We start from the raw sequence: 22,667 nt of genomic DNA on the forward strand, positions 1-22,667 counted from the left end.
TTTCATCAGGACCATTTGCTTTTCCTCTGTCTAATTTACTTAACTCCTCCTGTATTACCTTTTCTGATGTTTGTATATCTGGTAGTATGTGTGGACATGCATGTTCCATATAAGCCCTCTCAAAATATTTTTCTTCTGTAAAAACTGATTGGAAATTCTTATTTAGTGCTTCACAAACATCTTTCTCTTGTGTATAGGTGATTCCCTCGTCCGTAATGGATTGTATTATATCTTTTACTTTGGTTTTGCTTCTGATATAGCTGTAAAATAGCTTCGGTTGATCACTGCTTTTATTTATTATATCCTCCTCAAACTGTTTTTGGGCTTCCCTCCTTATTCTTGTATAATCGTTTCTTGCCTGTTTGTAATTATTAAATGCCCTTTCACTATTGTGTTTTCTGTATCTATTCCACAACAAATCTCTTTTTATTTTTGATTTTTTACATTCTGTATTGAACCATTTCTTTTTTTTTCTTTTCTGCTTCTTTGTGCTGTGGGATGTACTTCTGGACTCCTATTTCATAAAGTTCACAGAATTTTTCATATATAGCATTTAAATCTTGTCCTCTAAGCTCCTTTTCCCAAGCAATTTCTAAGAAGTACTTCTTTAGGTCATGATACTTTCCCTTTTTATAGTTTAGGCTCTTTTTGTAACTTTCATTGCTGTTTTCTATGTCATATGCAATCATGAAGTTGCAATTTAGTACTGCATGGTCGCTTTTGCCGAATGGAGGGTGATATATTAAATTGTCAACATCGTTTTCTTGCCTAGTAAATATGAGATCTAGCATTGAGGGTACATCGAGTCCTCTTTTGCTGGTGGTTTCCCTTACATGTTGCGTTAGGAAAAACTCTTGCACAAGATGCAGGAGCTTTTGGTCCCAACAGCTTTCTTGGCTTATTATATCTAGAGTATTCCAATTTATATTTGTATTAAAATCTCCAGTTAGTATAATTCTTTCCGATTTCTCTTCCATTTTATGTAGTAATGCTCTTAAACTCTGAATTGTATTCTCTGCCAGGTCCTCATATTCGTCTCTTTCCCATGTGTTTGATCTGGGTGGCATGTACATATTGGCTACAATTATTTTCCCTTCAGATGTGTTGATCTCTACTGCAATCAGTTCTACTTGTGATGGTATATCTAGTTCTATTTCTTTGACTTTTAGATTTTTCTTAGTTTATATTATAATTCCTCCTCCTTTTTTTAAGTTCCTATCTCTTCTCCATATATTATATTCCTCTAAGTTTAGGATCATCAGAGAAATTTCCTGTGTAAAAATACAGGTTCTCTCTTCATAAGTTTAGGATGTCATTTGATATCCTTGGTGTTAATTTTGTTTCAGTTAGGCATATTATATGTGGTTCATTTTCAATGACATAATCATTCATCTCTAATATTTTAGATACCATTCCATCCACATTTGAGTACATCAGCTTAATCATCTTGTTTATATACTTGTCATGACATGGTTCTACTACCTTCCTCCTTTTTATTCCCTCCTGTTTATGTACCACTTTCGTACCTGCAATCCTATTACTTTGTAAAAAAAAATGTGTTCTTCTCCTCCTCTGATCTTCCCTCATTTTTTGTTTTTGCTTCCTCCCTCTTCTCTTTCAGTAATTCCAGTTCCTCTGTGTGTGTGTGTGTGTGTGTGTGACTCTATATTTATATACTTACTGTCTTATATGCTTAAATAAACCAGTTTACAAGCTATAAATACACGTGCATTTGTGTAGTGGCATTGTAAGTATGTTCTGCGTAATGTTCTGTCTATGCACTGGTATGTTTAACCCAAGGCCCATTAAACCTGGCTATGTCGCTGGTTTATTCGAATAGCTAATTATGAGAGAGAGAGAGAGAGAGAGAGAGAGAGACAGACAGACAGACAGACAGACAGACAGAGACAGAGACAAAGAGACAGACAGACACACGGACAGAGTCTGTTGGCCCATGCTTGATAAGCCTCTCCCCACACTCCATTAAATCGTTCCTAAGAACTTAATCCCACAACATTTCTCAGTTGTGCTTGCCGTACGGCATATACTCGTAAATCTTTCTTGTCCATAAATTATTATTTAAAGAATTATGTTTTGTGTTTGTAATATTATTTATTTCATTTATTTATTTACTGTACATAGGAAAAAGGATGTAGGTTTAGAACGCTGGTTGTCGTCAGCGACTTACTCAGCTCCCTAGGGACTTTCCCCCTCCTCCTTCTGTATTTAAATGAAAGGTGTACTCCACCTCCTTTACTATATTGTGTGTGTGTGTGTGTGTGTGTGTGTGTGTGTGTGTGTGTGTGTGTGTGTGTGTGTGTGTGTGTGTACCCGTTGGCTTTGATTATGTGCTTTCAGTTTTATTCCTGTTATTTTCAGACAATTAAATTCAACTCTACAAACCTTAAGGAACTATAAAGGGCTACTTTATGTAGCCTATTGCCTGGAATCTTACCTTCACTATTAAGGTACTCTGTCGAGTGCAGTTATTTGGTTGTATTAAAAAGAAGAAAAGAAAGAACGAAAAGAAAAAGAAAGAAGGGGAAGACAAAAATAGAAATGAGACGCCGAGAACTCGGGCCCCGAGTCGTCAATGCAAAGCGTTGCTCGGTATGTGTCCACCAAGTCTTGGCCACTACCTCGCTTACAACCTTCATGGCCTTGCTGATGCAGTCAGTTCATCAACCTTCCATACTGTATCACTGACACAAGTTTGGTCAAAATCCATTGGAGTTGAAGAGATATCGCTCCCACAGGGATAAACTAAGTTGATTCCATATGACCTTGACCTTTGATTCCTTGACGTAGCTGACCTAATCAGTTCATTATCTCCACATACTGCATCATTGATAAAAGTTTGGTGGAAATCCGTCAGTGGGTTCAGTGGATATGACACCCACAATACACATACTGCATCACTGATAAAAGTTTGGTGGAAATCCGTCAGTGGGTTCAGGGGATATGACACCCACAATAGTGTTACGGACGCGCGCCCACAAGAACATAAGAACATAAGAAGAGAGGATAACTGCAGTAGGCCGGTTGGCCCATGCTAGGCAGCTCCTAGAAGAGTAACTGAACTACTAGAATGAGATAAGGATAGCAAAGAAGAAGGCTCTCCCCCGCCCTCCAAACCCTCCAGCCGAAGCCGGCAGGAAAAAGTCAGAAAGAACACCACGCCGTATAGAAAAACTGGCGTGGACATTTTACAGGAAAGTGTGAAAGGAGAATAGAGACTATCATAGTGTAACCTGAAAAGAAAATTTATTTTTTAATTAGTATTGGTTATAATATAAATGTACAGAGAAGAATGACTAAAATGATACATGACGTCCGGAACCTGTCATATGAAGACAGACTGAAAAGACTAAATCTGCATTCGCTAGAGAGGCGTAGAGTAAGGGGAGACTTAATTGAGGTTTTTAAGTGGATGAATGGTATAAATAAGGGAGATATTAGCAAGGTACTTAAAGTGAGCATACAGGATAGAACTAGAAATAATGGTTTCAAACTAGAAAAATTCCGTTTCAGAAAGGAAATCGGTAGAAATTGGTTTGGTAATAGAGTAGTAGACGAATGGAATAAGCTACCTAGTAAAGTAGTTGCTGCCTCTTCCATTGAGAGTTTCAAGCATAGGCTAGATAAGCATATGACAAATAAGGGGTGGATATAGAATAAAGAAAATATTATAACCAATACTAATTCAAAAATAAATTTTCTTTTCAGGTTACACTATGATAGTCTCTATTCTCCTTTCACACTTTCCTGTAAAATGTCCACGCCAGTTTTTCTATACGGCGTGGTGTTCTTTCTGACTTTTTCCTGCCGGCTTCGGCTGGAGGGTTTGGAGGGCGGGGGAGAGCCTTCTTCTTTGCTATCCTTATCTCATTCTAGTAGTTCAGTTACTCTTCTAGGAGCTGCCTAGCATGGGCCAACCGGCCTACTGCAGTTATCCTCTCTTCTTATGTTCTTATGTTCTTATGTTTATTCTATATCCACCCCTTATTTGTCATATGCTTATCTAGCCTATGCTTGAAACTCTCAATGGAAGAGGCAGCAACTACTTTACTAGGTAGCTTATTCCATTCGTCTACTACTCTATTACCAAACCAATTTCTACCGATTTCCTTTCTGAAATGGAATTTTTCTAGTTTGAAACCATTATTTCTAGTTCTATCCTGTATGCTCACTTTAAGTACCTTGCTAATATCTCCCTTATTTATACCATTCATCCACTTAAAAACCTCAATTAAGTCTCCCCTTACTCTACGCCTCTCTAGCGAATGCAGACTTAGTCTTTTCAGTCTGTCTTCATATGACAGGTTCCGGACGTCATGTATCATTTTAGTCATTCTTCTCTGTACATTTTCTAACGAATTAATATCCATTCTATAGTAAGGACACCAAAATTGTACTGCGTAGTCTAAATGTGGCCTTACTAATGCTAGATAAAGTTTCAGTATTACTTTAGATGATCTATTGCTCACGCTTCTCGAAATAAATCCTAGGACCCTATTTGCTTTATTTCTCGCATTAATGCACTGTTGCCTAGGTTTAAGGTCGTTACTAATCATAACTCCTAGATCTCTCTCGCATTCCGATTTGCTAATTTCTTTGTTATCTAAGCTGTATTTAGTATCTCCAATGGTCTTGCCTACGTTAAATACTTTACATTTTTCAACGTTAAATTCCATTTGCCAAGTTTTAGACCATCTGGACAATGTATCGAGGTCTTTTTGTAAGTAATGGCAATCGTCAGTCGAGTTAATGATACGCCCTATTTTTTGTATCGTCGGCAAATTTGCTGATTCTGCTATTGACTCCTAAGTCTAGATCATTTATATATATGATAAATAATAAGGGACCGAGTACTGAACCCTGTGGTACACCGCTAGTTACTAATCCCCAGTCCGACTTAGTTCCATTTATTAATACTCTCTGCTTTCGTCCTTTCAGCCAGGATTCTATCCATTTTAAGATATCGCCGTCTATACCGTGTGCTCGAACCTTTCTAACTAACCTTTCGTGTGGGACTCTATCAAAAGCTTTACTAAAGTCCAGATAAATAACATCGTAAGCTTTATCGCTATCTACTGCCTCATAGACCTCCGAGTAGAATGACAACAAATTTGTGAGGCAGGATCGTCCTTGCCTGAATCCGTGCTGACTTTCGTTTATAAGATTAAATCTTTCTAAGTGTTCTCTAATCTTATTTGCCAAAATTGACTCTAACATTTTTCCTACTATTGACGTTAGACTTATCGGACGATAATTCGACGCAGCTGATTTATCACCCTTTTTAAAGATGGGCACTACGTTTGCGGTTTTCCACGCCTCTGGAACTTCTCCTGAACTTAAAGAGTCATTAAATAACGTTAAAAGTGGCTGACATAATTCTTCTTTGGTTTCTTTTATAATTTTTGCATATATATCGTCCGGACCTGGCGATTTTTGAGGTTTTAACTTGTTAATTTCTTTCAATACGTCCTCCTTACTAATGGTTATTTTACTAAGAATATTTTCCGTATTCTCATGGTAAATATTTGCTGCTTGAGGGACCAGGCTTAGATTTTCCTTGGTGAATACTGATATGAAATAATTATTTAGGATGGAGCACATTTCTTTATCTTCACTGGTAATGTCACCTGATTCTGTTCTGAGTGGTCCTATCCTATCTTTATTTTTCGTTCGGTACATTTGATAAAAACCCTTGGGGTTTACTTTTGATTCACTTGCAACCTTAATTTCATAACTTCTCTTTGCTTTTCTTATCTCCCTCTTTACTTCTCTATTTAAAATTGTGTACCGGTTACGTAAGTGTTCCTCTCCACTTTTTATTTTTCTATATATTCCTTTCCTTTGGCCTATGAGAGATTTTAATCTGTTGTTTAACCATCTTGGTTCTGAATTGTTAGTTCTAAACGGTTTTGAAGGAATATATCTATCTTGGCCTCCGTATATTATATTTATTAACTCGTTATACTTCTCACTGGTCGAACGTCTGTTTGGTACTGGAGCTGAGTTAATTTCCGTCACCTGGACTACATTCCTATCTACCACCTCCCCCTCACAGACACCTGACGGACGTCCCACGTGCTTCCTGCGCCTGACCTATGACCTGGGGATCCCCACTAACCTGACATTCCCTCAAATAGCTAATCTCCCTGTGGAATACCGTTCGAAAATAAGCTCTTAAGCCATCGAAATCTCCTAGACGAAAATTAGGAACGGTGGAGGTATTTTCAGTGGAACAGACATCCCAAATAAATTTGAACTTAATTTCTTCATGATCGCTATTACCAAGTCGTCCACCAACCTCTATATCGCTAATGATATTTTCTTTATTAGCTAAAACCAAATCTAGTATATTATTACCTCTGGTGGGCTCCCTGATATACTGATAAAGGAAATTATCCTGTACTACCTCTAGAAATTCCTCTGACTCTGCATCTCCTGTCTGATTTCTCCAATCTATCCTTGGCAGATTAAGGTCCCCAACAATTATTACTAAGCTGGACTGTGATGCTTTCCTAATTTCCTCCCAGAGGTATTTACTATCAGCTCTACTTAATTTTGGAGATCTGTAAATTGCTCCTAAGACTAATTTCTCCCTATTGTTACTAATTTCAACCCAGACACTTTCTGTGTCCCTATTTACTTAATGTCTGCTTTATTGTAACAGTTTAATGAATCCTTTACATAAATAGCTACCCCTCCCCCTTTCTTCCCTGACGGTTTGACACAAAAATATTATAGCCTTTTATCTGATATTCTGCTAAAAATTCTCGAGTGTCTGTATTCATCCAAGTTTCACTAATAACGGCAATGTCTATTTTCTCTGTACAAATTAAAGCCCTCAGTTCATCCATTTTATTACGTAAACTCCGGCTGTTTGTGTAGTACACTTTCAGATTATTACGAGTAGTTATGCCTTTACCTTTGGCATTTACTGTTATTTATTTTATTACTAACTGGGAAACTCTTTACTTTACTAATATAACAATTTTTTGTACTATCGCTTATCGCCCTTCTATCATCGCTTGTTCTATCATCTATCATCGCCTGCTCAATTTGAGGTGCCTGAGTGGATGTATCTACACTATTGGTTGAACTTTTGTTCTTAATTTTGCAAGTATCGATGCATCTATCCAAACATGGTAATAATGATTTCTGACTGTAGTTGCTGCATCTTCCTGTACACCTACTTCTCAATCTCGAAAAAATCCCTCCAACTCCCTATCTATCATTCCAGCTAAAACAGTAACTCCTTGCCTGCTAAGATGAGTCCCATCCCAACTATACAAGGCACTTCGTCCATAAAACCGGTCCCAGCTGTCTATGAAAGGTATTGCATTATCTTTGCAATACCTTTCAAGGCGGCAATTAAACCCTATTGCCCTGCTCAACCATTCCCTTCCAACCCGCCACCTTGGTAAAACACCAAGCACTACAGGGGTTCCTCCCCTCTCCCTAACCTTTTCTAACATCAACTTGTACCTTTTCCACAGTACCTCACTCTTACGGCTACTAATATCATTGCCTCCTACACTGAGGCACACAGTGGGTTTGTCACCACTTTCCTTTACGATATTTGAAATTTTATCTACCACATTAGCCACCCTGGCCCCTGGAAGACACACAAGGATGAATTAAATCCACCTGTCAACCCCATATTACCTTGGCTTCAATCCCCTTTACTTTGCTGACCTAATCAGTTCATCATCCCTTCATATTGTAATACTGACAAAAGTTTGGTTGAAATCTGTTGCAGGGTTTAGGAGGTATCGCACCCACAAGGAGACACCAGTTCGACCCTATAATGACCTTGACCTTTAACCTCTTGACCAAGCTGGCCTAATCAGTTCATCATCTCCTCATACTGAATCACTGACAAAAGTTTGGTGAAAATCTGTTGATGGTTTCAGGATATACTGCTCTCACAATAGTGTTATAATGCATGCATGCAAAGATGAATTAAGTCAACCCCATATGACCGTGACCTTTGACTGTTTGACCTTGCAGACCTAATCAGTTCATCATCCTTTCTCACTGTATCACAGACAAAAGGTTGGTCAAAATCCGTCATGGGGTTCAGGAGATATCATGCCCACAAGATTAACTAAGTTGACCCCATATGACTGTGACCTTTGACCCCTTGACCTAGCTGCCGAATCAGTTCATCACCTCTTCATACTACATCACTGACAAAAGTTTGGTAGAAATCTGATGATGGTTTCAAGAGATATCTCGCCCAGAAGAGTGTTACGGGCGAGTGCGTGCACCAGCACACGAAGCCACGGCCACACCAGTTACTTCATGCCTCCACCATAGCTGGACGGAGTCATAAAAGCAAAAAAGAAAATAAAATAAAAAAATAAATAAAAAAATAAATGAATAAATAAAACGCCATTGTCTGACTGAAAAGGTTAACATAGGCAACGCTACGTTGTTGCAACCCTCCATCTGACCAAGCACATGCCCCCCATCTCCCTGCACACCTAACCAAGCGCATAACGACCCCCCCCCCTCCCTCTGAGTAACACAGAGACATTAAGACTTAAAATTTTCATTAGTTTATCCATGGTAATAAAGAGCCTTTTTTTTCTTTTATGATTACCCTTAAGATTCCTTGTGCAGGTCGAATTGAAACCTGAGAATTTTTTTATTTTTACTTTCCATTATTTAAAAAAAAAAACAAATACTTAAGATACAGCATTCTACCTATCAAAAGTCCCCAGTTCACTATAAGACACACAACCATGTGATGTTTCATTACACTGTAGTGGATAATTTCTGAGTTCTGGCCTGGAAACAAAAACCTGTATGCCATCTATCTTGTTCATCTTATTATAGTGATAACAGTAGCCTCCTCTGACGTCGTCAAGTGAAGGGTAAAAACAACACGTCCCCTCCACACTGGCCTAGATTTTCACTGGCCTGTGGTGTTCCGTAGCACTTGTTTCTGAGTGATTAATTTTGCATACTACACCGTCATGTCCTCATTTATTATTACTTGGCTTTCCAGTATAGACATAGTTTCCATGTTTGAAGTAGAAGGGTATATTTATTTATTTCCTCTGTCGGGTGACGTATTAAGGTTCACTATATATATGGCAAAGCTTACTGTTTTGGTAAATATTATTTTTCTTTGCAATTTTTTCTTAGATTTTGATATTATACAGGAAGGTACCCAAGGGTAACCCAAGTACTTTGCCAAATATAAGTGACTTTGACCTATTTTTGAAGGTCATATACTCATTTTTGGTGCAAAAATAGCATATTTGAAAATGAAATATCTCAGAAACGAATTGATATACAGATATTTGATTCTTCCTGAGAATTTTGGCTCAATATTTTGTCATTTAACATAGTGGAAAGTACCGAAATCATATTCGCTCAGTGTTTTCTTTGTAACACTTTGTAGAGAAAACCAAAAAAGCTTTAAGCTGTAACTTGACAGAAATATAGCGGCTGTCCCTCTTATTAACTGAAAGGAGTATGGTTACAGTTAAGCATAAAGTTCGTCCGTTAAAATTGTGCAAATATATATGCTGTGTTCATATGAAGTTTTTTAAAGGCAGTGAACACAAAAGCAGCATTTGTATAACTACAAAGACAATCAGTACCATAAATAGTTATGGCGAAGCTTCCTTATTGTGGCTGCACAATAAGTAAATAGGTAACTACTTTTTTTTTTTTTTAATTCTTGCTGTCTTGACACGATTTAGTTTATCTCAAAACACTTTTTGTAGTGGAGGTCTTAGATAGAGGCTTCATTAACCACATCACAGCCTTATGTTGTTCTGCGACGTTTGAAATCGTCTGAAAAAAGCAAGACTAAAATTTAAGATACGCCATCGATATGAAGAAGTTAGTCTTGTGCCCTAGAGACGATGTTATTCAGGTGAGGAGAGGGAGGGGTTAGATGTAGCATTAATAAACCTCTTTATCTACATATCGTAGTGAGTACAACTGTTTGGAGATTGTGCGAAATATATATATATATATATATATATATATATATATATATATATATATATATATATATATATATATATATATATATATATGTGTGTGTGTGTGTGTGTGTGTGTGTGTGTGGTAGGTGGGGGCGCTCACCATCCACTCACTCGATGTGTGTCTGCCCTTTCCTCTCCATCCTTCTTTCCTTCCATTCTCCTGTCTTTCTTTCCTTCATTCTTTTCTTGTCCTTCTGCCTACAGATGACTTTACACTCCCTCTTCTGTCTTTCTTTATTTCATTCTTTCCTCTTCCTTCATCCTGTGGGTGACTCTACACTGAGTGACAAGCCAAATGGGTTCCTGTACACCAGGAAACCATTTACTACGCTGAGTGGTAACCATATAACCAAATTTTGGCACCTGGTGGTTTAGTGGGTAATTATTGTGCTCCAATCAGATTGAGCCGGTGAAGGTTTATATCCAAGAGATGGTTGGGGTTGATTGCTCACGTAATGCCACTCAGGGATGAGTGAGGCTGGTCACTCTCATCTTAAATGTCGGGACCAACTGCCTGGCCCCGGGCTTCTACGCTCCTCATTGGGCAATGTTGGATTGGATGATGGATGGATGGAGATATATATATATATATATATATATATATATATATATATATATATATATATATATATATATATATATATATATATATATATATATACATATATATATATATATATATATATATATATATATATATATATATATATATATATATATATATATATATATATATATATATATATATATATATATATATATATATTATATAAATTGTTAAATGTAGAGAAAGAAAGTGTGGCTGAGATTGTGGCGGATGGAAGGGTGCAAGGAATTAATGTGTTGGGAGAGTTGAATGATTTCTTTGATCACGCAGGAGGAAGTGCAGGAGGCAGTAAAGGAGATGAAAACAGGGATAGCTGCAGGTATGGATGGGTGTGCTGTGGAATGCCTGAAGGGTGGTGGAGCGACTATTGTTGACTGGTTAGTAAGATTGTTCAGTGTGTGCTTTGTGAAAGGTATTGTGCCAGTTAACTGGGCAAGTGCTTGTGTGGTCCCTTTGTATAAAGGCAAGGGTGATAAGTATGAATGTAATAGCTTTAGGGGTATAAGTCTGTTAAGTGTGGTAGGTAAGGTGTATGGTAGAGTGTTATTTAAGAGAGTTAGAGAGGGTACAGAGGGAGTGATTGGTGATGAGCAGTGTGGCTTTAGGAGAGGGATGGGATGCGTGGATCAGGTGTTTGCTGTGAGAAAGTGTGTGAAAAGTATTTAGCGAAAGGCAAGGATGTGTTTTGGGCATTCATGGATTTAGAGAAAGCGTATGATAGAATTGATAGGGAGGCTTTGTGGACTGTTTTAAGATTGTATGGACTTGATGGTAAGTTACTAAAAGGGGTGAAAAGTTTTTATGTAAATAGTAGAGCGTGTGTAAGAGTGGGAAATGCTGTGAGTGACTGGTTTCCTGTGAGAGTGGGGCTACGGCAGGGATGTGTGATGTCGCCTTGGTTGTTTAATATTCATATGGATGGTGTTGTAAGGGAGGTGAATGCAAGAGTTTTAGGTGGAGGTCTGAGTCTGGTGAATGTTGATGGTGGAGAGTGGAATCTGAAGCAGCTGCTGTTTGCAGATGATACTGCACTGGTGGCTGATTCAGAGGAGAAATTGAGACAGTTGGTAGAGGAATTTGGAAGGGTGTGTGAAAGGAGGAAATTGAAAGTAAATGAGAATAAGAGTAAAGTGATGAAGTGTACAAGGTCGGTAGATGGTAGGAGGATGAATATAGTTTTGAATGGTGAGTTGCTTGGGAAGGTAGAGTGTTTTAAGTATTTAGGGTCACATGTTGCTGTGGATGGAAGAATAGATGCAGAAGTGAAATTTAGAATGAATGAAGTAGGAAAGGTGCTGGGAGGAATGAAAAAAGTTTTTAGATGTCGTTTGCTTAGAATGGATGTAAAGAGAAGGCTGTATGAGGGTGTTGTGGTACCGACTGCGTTATATGGGGCTGAAACATGGAATATGGGTGTAGCAGAGAGGAAAAGGTTGAATGTAATGGAGATGAGGTGTCTGAGGAGTATGTGTAGAGTGACACGTATGGATCGAGTGAGAAATGATGAAATGCGAAGGAGAACTGGTGTTGTTCGGGAGATGGTTGATTGAGTTGAGAAGAGGGTGTTGCGATGGTTTGGGCGTATGAAGAGAATGGATAATGAGCAATTGGTGAAAAAGATAACTAGATCTGATGTGAGAGGTGTAAGGCTGAGAGGGAGACCACGAATAGGATGGATGGACAGTGTGAGGAGAGCATTGGATGCGAGAGGGATGTCTGTTGAGCAAGGAAGAGTGGCTGTGCGTGAGAGAAATAAATGGAGAGAAATTGTGAATGAATAAATGATGACGCAGCCCTGAGGGGATATTCTCCCCCATTTGGTCTGATCAGCTAGTCAGGTCAGGTGCGGGTAAGGGGATGGGTCTATTATGATGTGACAGGGGTAAACCAGCTCTGCTCTCGGGCCCTGCTGTGGATGTCACTGATTGCACTGTGCAGTTGACCCTCGTTTGGTGTGGTGCGATGAGGATCTGTCCCTTCTCCCCTTTGGGGGTAAGATGTGAATGACTGTGTTTGAGTGGATGAGTAAATTGGGAGTGTGTCGTCCTGCCTCGGCTACCTCCCTTTCCTTGGGGGAAGCAGCCTATATATATATATATATATATATATATATCATCTCATCTCATCAGCCGTTTGAGTGTCCACTGCAGGACCGGCCTATCTCGACCGAAGTGGGGACGATACAGCCAATGTATCTCCATCAAGTGGCTTAGGCTGTCTGGTAGAGATTATATGTAGGATGAGATGTGCTTGTAAGTGTAATTGTTGTGTTATAGTGGCTTTGGATGTGTGTGTAGTCTGTGAACCAAGTGTAATCAGCCTGTGCAAGCCGACTGGGTGCAAGCATGCTCTGTAGTATGCGACACGGGTTCAACCACAGCACCCCTTGTGTCCGCCAAAGCAGTACGTGGCCAGAAGAACGTTCCCAAAGCTTATTACCCTGGCGGGGCGCGAACCCTCGTTCTTTAGTATACGAAAACGCACACTTTACCACTATACCACAGAGGCTATATATATATATATATATATATATATATATATATATATATATATATATATATATATATATATATATATATATATATATAAGGAGAGAACATGGATGGAGAAAAGCTAAACCATTTAAGATTTGCAGATGATATTGTCCTAATCTCAGAAACAGCGGAGGCATTGCAAGAAATGTTAAATGACCTGAACAGAGAAAGTCTGAAAGTAGGACTGAAGATGAACCAGAGTAAAACTAAAGTAATGTTTAATCCACAAACACCAAAGAGCGTCATCAGAATATGCGATGAAATTATTGAAGAAGTTGAGGAGTACAACTACTTGGGACAAGTACTAAAATTAACGAAAGATCATGATAGCGAAATAAAAAGAAGCATTACAATTGGATGGAAAGCTTTCGGTAAACATAAAGACATTATGAAAAGCAGCTTACCAGTCTGTATGAAACGAAAAGTATATAACGAATGTATAATTCCAGCCATGACGTATGGTTGTGAGACCTGGAAACTGACAAAATCAATGGAAAATAAATTAATCCGTTCCCAGTGAGGAATGGAAAGGTCAGTGTTGGGAATATCTTTAAGAGACAGTAAAAGATCAACTTGGGTGAGAGAGCAGACTAAAGTCAAAGATATTATATCTATCTATATACCTAGGCTGCTTCCCCCATGGAAAGGGAGGTAGCCGAGACAGGACGACACACTCCCCATTTACTCATCCACTCAAACACATTCATTCGCATCTTAGCCCCAAAGGGGAGAAGGGACAGATCCTCACCGCACCACACAACACGAGAGTCAACTGCACAGTGCAATCAGTGATATCCGCAGCAGGGCCCGACAGCAGAGCTGGTTTACCCCTGCCACATCACAATAGACCCACATCATAATAGACCCATCCCCTTACTCGCACCTGACCTGACTAGCTAATCAGACCAAATGCGGGAGAATATCCCCTCAGGGCTACGTCATCGTTTATTCATTCACAATTTCTCTCCATTTATTTCTGTCACGCACAGCCACTCCTCCTTGCTCAACAGACATCCCTCTCGCATCCAGCGCTCTCTTCACACTGTCCATCCATCCTATTCGTGGTCTCCCTCTCTTTTATAGAAGTTATAAAAGAACAGAAATGGAGGTGGCCAGGCCATATAGCAAGAATAAGGGATAACCGATGGAGCAAGAGGCTTACTGACGACACCAAGAGATTGTAAGCATAGCAGAAAAAGGCCAGACAGGACATGGAGAGATGAGACAGAGAAATTTGCAGGGAAAACGTGGCAAAGATTGGCTCAGTCAAGGAATTCGTGGAAAAGGTTGGGGGAGGCCTTTGTTCAGCAGTGGACTAGTTATGGCTGATGATGATGATAGTGAAATATATATATATATATATATATATATATATATATATATATCTATATATATATAGATATATATGTGTGTGTGTGTGTGTGTGTGTGTGTGTGTGTGTGTGTGTGTGTGTGTGTGTGTGTACACACACACACACACACACAGATTTCTGGCAGCGTGGTGTACCAGTATTCAGTGTCATGCCTGTAACATATCACCACATCACTCACATGCCTCATCGCATTATTCTCTATATACAGTATTGTGTTCTCTTGTCAGACGCCTTAATCTCGAATGGGGTAGTCACGTACGAGCTGCCTCCACGTCACCCCCTCCTCTGATATTAGGCTGCCCTCTTTCTAACTCATACACCACTCACGTATGGACAGTACCTCTCCATCCCTTCATCTCATCCTTGATTTGCCCCTCCCCCTCCTCCTTTTCTCTTCCACTTTACTCAGTGAACTCTTCTAGTCAGTTTCTCATTCATCATTTTCGCCACATGGCCAGGCCATCTCAGGGTACTTCTAACACTATCCATCACAACCAGATGAACACCGCAGCGCTTCTTGAACTTCAGTTGTCTGTCTCTCTCCACGTAACTGACATCCTCCTCTCATACGAGTATAACTCATTTCCACCTCTTTCGCTTTTGACTGAGGTTCTTCCAACAGAGTCCATAAGTCAGAGTGGGGATGACAGTACTCTCACTCTGGCACCGAAATATTTTTAAAAGCTTTTCTGTCAGGCGTACGGTGGATGATAGGCGTTGTGACTGTCGAGTAAGGTACAGTGGCCGAAGTCACAGATATGCTTTAAAAAAAAAAAAAAAAAAAAAAAGGATGGTAGTGTGATGGTTAGTCGGAGTTACAGGTGTGCATTTTTTTTTTTTTTTTTTTTTTTTTCCGATCGTGCAATACGCCCGCGGGAAGAAGGCTGGTCATCTTCCCTTACATGTACTAGACCACCATAGCTCAGCCTGGGGTTCCTACAGAAATGGGTAAAATGAGTCAAACTGTCATTTACCGTTTCCGTTTACTTCTCTGTGGAAAGGTTTTGTGGCGATGTTGGGCCCGTAGACCTGTTAGAGGGCGTGTATGTGGGAGTATGTGGCTGCTGCGTCGTTCTTGTTTTGTTTAGCTTTTTCAACGCCTGTGTTTGAATGATGCATAAATAACCGCCAGGACCATATCAGTGAGCAGGTTGTGGATCGTCTTCATGCTTTTATTTATTCATTATTTATTTATTATTTATTTCTTTGTTCCTGCCGCACCTGATTATGGACGTGTAAGGGGTTTGGATGGTGATGGTAGTGATGATTTTTGTTCCTTTCTGTGTTCTTTTTTCGTTGTGCTTCGGAGGTTTACTGTATGGACAGAATGAATATGACTAGGATGGTTTAATGATACATGTGAATAAGTATTGGAGGTGGAGGAGGCGTGGAAGACCAAGGAGAAGGTGGATGCACATGATAAATGACTGTATGGGAAACTTGGGTATGGAAGTTGATGAAACCAAAGAACTGACGTGAGGTGCAACGGGATGGATAGAAATGAGGGATAGAAATGAAATAGCCAGGGAGGTGCACAGGACGTTTGACGTGTGTGTGTGTGTGTGTGTGTGTGTGTGTGTGTGTGTTTAGCGGAATGCCATTGTAATGTGACAGGTATGGCTAACCCTGTGACGGACTCCTATGACCTTGATAAATAATAATAATTATTCCTTCCTTCCTCATGTCTTTTCCTTCTTTCTTTCCTCATCCTTTTGTCTACGGGTGACTCTACACTGAGTGACAACCCAAATAGTTTCCTGTACACCGGGAAGCTATTTACTACGCCGGGTGGTAACCATATAACCAGTTTATGGCGCCTGGTGGTTTAGTGGGTAATTAAGGCGCTCCAACCGGATGAAGCCTGTGTCGGTTTATATCCAAGGGATGGTTGGGGTTGATTGCTCACGTTATGCCACTCAGGGATGAATGAGGCTGGTCACTCACATCTTAAATGTCAGGACCAACTTGCCTAGCCCCGGGCTTCTATGCTCCTCATGGGACAACACAGGATTAGATGATGACGATGATGATGATGATGATGATGATTATAATAATAATAATGATAATACTCATTTCATCATCATTATCATCGTCATTAATCATCATCGTCATCATCACTAAATTTATCATCATTATCATAATCATCATCATCATTAGCATCATAATCATCATCGTCATCGTCATCATCATCATCATCATCATCATCATCATCATCATCATCATCATCATCATCATTCATCATCATCATCATTCATCATCATCATCACCATCATCATCATCATCATTATCTCAGATCTCATCATCATCATAATCATCATCATCAGTCTAAATTTGATGCTTATAATAATAATAATAATAATAATAATAATACACATCGTGCTGGTCTAGGCGGGGCCACTGATGTCGCCCTCGCCCTTCCACCTCTATATTTTTCCCACCTTTACTTGGCCCAGATTTTCTTTTTTCTTTTTTTTTTCTTTTTTTAGCTTATTTCACGTGGCTCAGTGACCGTATAAGTCACTGCCACAGCTTTACATCCTTTCGATAGCACTTCTTCGTGACTGGCATCATATTCTAGTGTTACCTCTTGTTACGGCTCAGCCTTTAAGATGGAGAGACGGCAAATTTAGGCCAAGTTAAAGTAGAAAGAGTATAGACGTTTCTCCTACGCTGAATAAAATCATCTGACAGTGGTAAGTATGAAATGTTTTGGCTGCTTTGGATGTGCCTGGGTGACGTGTTCAGGCCAATACCAGATTATTTTTGCCCTGCTGAGAGAAATCCTACAGTGCTGAGAAATAACCCCTCCAGTCCAGTGACGCATTTGCTGTCACACTTATTATTTACAGACGATTATTTTAACTTTGGGATAGACCTTTTGAGCTGGGTGACTCTGCTAGGCAATGGGTATTCCAGGGACGGTTCACTCAGCGGTATCAGGGTGTATCGTGCAGCATTTATTTGTTTCGTACTACCACGCCCACACCGGCAGACTGAGCCGTCCTCGCAACACAGAAGATATCGCAAGGTGATCTTTTAATGGAGTGCTAATTACACACCATCCTGTGTAGCGTACATTAACTCCTTTATTAATAGGGTCCTGTGCTTAATTGAATACCACAACAGTTATCGTTATATTTGCCGTATCCTCCAAAAAAGCTTCCCTAAACAGCATAGAAGAGTTTATTTCATATAGTTGTATGGCTTTAATTAGGAAGGATTGGGGGAAGGAGAAGAGAGTGAGGAGAGTCAAAAATCACACTGAGTGAGTGAGAGAGAGAGAGAGAGAGAGAGAGAGAGAGAGAGAGAGAGACTAAATCCCTGGTGTACGTATTTCAGCTGTACGTGTCTGCCCTGACCATGATCGCTTCGTTCGTCTGTGCACCTGTGTACGTGGACTACAACTTCCTCAACAAGCCCGTGCCATACAGGTTAGTGACGACGTTAATATGTACATGACTCATACGCACATGCCATTGAAAAACGCACATACTGTTCACATGCTCTTTCAGATCCCTACATTCCTCACAAACTCTTTATATATACACATACGACGTTCGTTTTATTGCAGACAATCCTTAAAAACGCACATACCCCTTGTAATACGCACATACTGCTTCTGTCTGTGGCTAAAATACGCGCACACTTCGTAAATACACACATACGCGTCCATTGCCGTACATCTCCCTTAAAAACGCACATATCACTCGTTTAGCCACGCATATATCCGTTAACACTTAAACCTCGGCTGCTTCTCAATAAGAAGTACAAATCACACACACACACACACACACACACACACACACACACACACACACACACACACACACTTCTTTACATACGCATATACTAAGCTCAGTTTCGCTCCCAGACTCCGTAAACACACATATCCTCAGGTTTACGCACATACCCATAAATACGCACATCTCAATTACGCGCACACGCACCATAAGTACTCACATGCACCTGAATTACGCACATGCCCTGTAACTACTCATATACTTAATAAATACGCACATATCTCGTGATTATGCACACACACCTTCAATACAGACATGCCCTTATATACTCACATGCCCCTTCAATACTCATATGCTTCTTAATGCGCACATGTATTTTATTGGTACACACTAGGGATGTATCGGATATCCGCATCCGCATCCGCGGAACATCCGCATCCATTTCGACATCCGCATCCGCATCCGCACTTATGTAAAAATATACATCCGCATCCGCGTCCGCATCCGCATTGGCATTTTAATAAACATCCGCATCCGCATCCGCATCCGCATTTGAACGAGACACAAAGCGGATGTGGTGGATATACTAAATACAATGCCTTCGTTATAAACAAAAACATTAGTGTTTTTCCGTGATACGACTTGCTTGCTGTGTTTACTGTTTACCATGGTAGGTGGTCATAAGGGCAATAATTTTGTAGTTATTCTATAGTGCTTTGGTCTGCACAAGACCAAAGTGCTGTGACTAACTCCACCAAGTCGATAAGAGTCGTATGGGTAATACGCTTACCTGGTACTTTGTAGTGTCTAACAGGGTTAATGGGAATCAAAATGCTTTTATAATGGTGTGTATGGCTGTGTGCGTGTGCGTGTGTGTGTGTTATGAAGACTATGGCTAGGGAAGTGTCACAGTAAGTTAAAGAAAGGTGTTGAAAGTACCACTGTCTGAAAACATTGTATTTGTTACAACAGCTGAGTTCATTATGAATATTTTAAAAGTAGGAAAAAATCAGTTCCCAAGGCCGGGATAAGGGATAGGCAGCTGTCTCCAAGGGTCGAGCTTTAGTTAAATGATTATGCAACAATTTATCCTGAAAATATCCGCATCCGCGAGGATGTCATAGTTTCACATCCGCATCTGCATCCGCATCCGCAGTTTCTTGAAACAGGCATCCGCATCCGCAAGATACAGAAACATGATAACCGCATTCACATCCGCATCCGCGGATGTTTAAATTCTGACATCCGATACATCCCTAGTGCACATACACTCCCTTAAAACATACATGCTGCTGATACACACACACATTCCCCTAAAATAATCATAATCCCTTAATTATTCAGATACTTTATATAAATACGCTTATGTACCCTCGGTAACCAAATGTCCCTTAAAAACTCACATGTTCTTCACACACACACACACACACACACACACACACACACACACACACACACACACACACACACACACACACCTTAAATGCTAAAACGACCTAAATAAGCATACTCATATTCACGCCCATACTCTGCCCTAGTCTCACAGCCACACCTCACCCACAATCACACCCCAAATCACAAATCATTCACATTCACACCCGCACCCAATTTCACACACCCACACCTGCCCCTCATCCAGATTTTCATACACACATCCCAATTACCCAAACTTATACCCACCCACACCCACACACTCTTACCCAGACTTACACTCACCCACACTTACACCCTCACCCACACACTCTTACGCAGACTTACACTCACCCACACTTACACCCTCACCCACACTCAGATACCTTTCCTCAAATTTACACTGCACACATCAACACCCACATCCACACCCACACGCTTTTACCCAGACATACGTCACCCACACTTATCCCCTTATCAACACCCACACCCACTCTTACTCAGACTTACACTACACACACCCACACTGTATACCCACTCTCCACCCCTTATGTTGACTGATTCATTTAAACGTATCCTTCTATCCTTCCTTGTGCCGTGTTCTCGTGGGTTTAGGCGGCTCTCTAGCGCTTATTCATTATGGGATTAATTCATATTTTAAATCTTGCACTTGTGTTGTTTATTTTCTGTATGTATCTGACCTCGACACAGACAGTAAATAACATGAAAGAGAAGGATGTCTTTTGTGTTCTGTTTCGGACCCCCTTAAATACAAGAGCTGTATCTAAAGTTAATATAAAAATGCGAAAGGTGAGTGGTAGGGAAAAAGTGTGTTACCACTAAGGTGCTAAGGATGACCTCTTAGGAAGGCCGCCCAGCTAGCGAGGACGCGGTGCCTGATGGCAGTGTGGGTGATGCTGCAGGTGCGACTTGTGTAGGTTTTGTAACTTATCTCCTGCCCGCCTCCTGACGCCACCAAACAGGTAAGTTAATATGGAAAAATGGACAGTTTGCTTGATTCTTTGTTTGGGTCACTGGGAATTTTTGTGCAGATTCGATATACGATATATATATATATATATATATATATATATATATATATATATATATATAGAGAGAGAGAGAGAGAGAGAGAGAGAGAGAGAGAGAGAGAGAGAGAGAGATATGCTGTATATACTGTACATAATATATTTGTATATATAATTTATAACCTATATATATATATTAACAGCAGGGGTACCCTGCGTTGTCCGGGCCAATAAGGCGAACACTTGAATCCCATTGGTTCTAGTTCAGTCTTTCTCTCTACTCCAGAATACCACTTACCTCTTATGTTTTTGAAGAAGGATTATAAGAGGTCCATAAATTTTCTATTACTGCTTTCGCAGGCTACGTACAGTATTTGAGCGCACTTGTTTACTGTTAGCGGTGACTTCAAATGACCTCCGACCGGTGACCTCAAATGACCTTGGAAGTCAACCTCACATAGCCTATGTCCGAACTGGAGGTCATGTGAGTCTCCATGCCAGAAATTGGGCTGCAGGGGTACCCGGCGTTGCCCGGGCCAATAAGACGAACACTATTGATGACCTCAGATGACGCAGAGATGAATTTTGATCCCCCAAAAAAACCATCCTTGGGTTACCCTGATTCAGAATATAGATAGGTCTGGGGGTCTCCGGCCCATGGTTTGGGCGTGATTAAGGGACAAACAAACACAAACAAACAAACATCTCGGCTCTTTATATAAATAGGTAATATAAAGTATAATACTGTCTCTCTCTCTCTCTCTCTCTCTCTCTCTCTCTCTCTCTCTCTCTCTCTCTCTCTCTCTCTCTCTCCAATATATATATTACCTGTCTTCTGCCTTCAAACGTTAACACAAAGTATAGGGGAATTAGAATGCAAGGACAGTTTGATCGTTTGTGTTGTGGTGGGTTCCGTGTCAGTGGTGTACACAAGGCTGTATTCATGACCTGTGGTCAGGGGTGAATGGTAGCCTACAGTTAGCCGCACGGGTACGTTGCCAACATGGCTGGATGACCAAGTAGCAGCAGGACAGGGGTGGGGCCAGGTGGGAGTGTTAGGGAGACACACGAGAATAATTAAGCCATTCACTCCGAAGAAATTTTTTATTTTTTTTTAACAGTCTTCTAGCAGTTTTATTCAGCTTTGGAGAATTTTCGAACCAGTAGAGTTCATCAACTCTTTCACTGATATGAACTGCCATTATGCTGAATAAAACTCGTCAGTAGATAGCACTAACAAAACAAGAAGTACATTATGGGAGTGAAGGACTTAATCCCCCTCCCACCCGCCCCATACTTAACGTGTGTGAGACATTACTGCTCTAGAAAGGATGATTAACTGTCGCCTCCAAATGTTTCTTTACACCTTCTGCCCTTCTGTAACTTATAACATTACTGTATATTAGCTAAATTAATTAAACCCAATAGTTGGTATAAAGTAACTTGTCAGCATACCACACAAGTTATAGTAACTGGAACTTTACCCAGAGTACTATAATATTACGAATTGACGAACGGCAGGAGGAGGAACGAAACTTTTGGAGGCATTAACACTGCCAACCCCTGTGCCAGTGTTGACGGGGGAGGGTTTTGAGTGGGAGATAGTGTTATTAGGGTGTCCTGTATACATTTCATCTTTTAGAATCGATTCTGGCCAGCCATCGAAGCTGATTTCCCAGAATATCATCCTTATCGATACTGTGGATTTTGAGCTGTTGATTCAGGTCTCTAGGGGCCAGACGGTGTGCAGGAAGATGATCAGGCGGGATGGGCTGGGATGGTGGTGGATGGCGGGCCACGATGTTGGAAGTGTACCTTATAAATGTGATCCTTGTACTGTATATCGGCTGGTATGCTCGTGGCAGTTATGATATTTGCCATCACTGCAGAACAAAAGAAGAGAGCATTACTGCAGTAGGCCAGGTGGCCCATGCTAGGCAGCTCCCACAAGTGTAGC

General features: G+C 40.3%; 1 protein-coding gene across 1 annotated transcript in view; it reads left to right on the top strand.

The window, feature by feature from the left end:
* LOC145417459 (organic cation transporter protein-like) overlaps positions 1–22,667 on the top strand; it is a 330,895-nt gene that overhangs the window by 95,113 nt on the left and 213,115 nt on the right. Inside the window, exon 3 of the mRNA XM_080286154.1 lies at positions 17,872–17,963. Within this exon, the coding sequence (XP_080142280.1) occupies positions 17,872–17,963 (92 nt within the window). The remainder of the gene's footprint in view (positions 1–17,871; positions 17,964–22,667) is intronic.

This window comes from Coenobita brevimanus, chromosome 110, assembly GCF_032717465.1.
Source record: "Coenobita brevimanus isolate Jiangsu-jjx chromosome 110, ASM3271746v2, whole genome shotgun sequence".
In the NCBI taxonomy this organism is placed as follows: domain Eukaryota; kingdom Metazoa; phylum Arthropoda; class Malacostraca; order Decapoda; family Coenobitidae; genus Coenobita; species Coenobita brevimanus.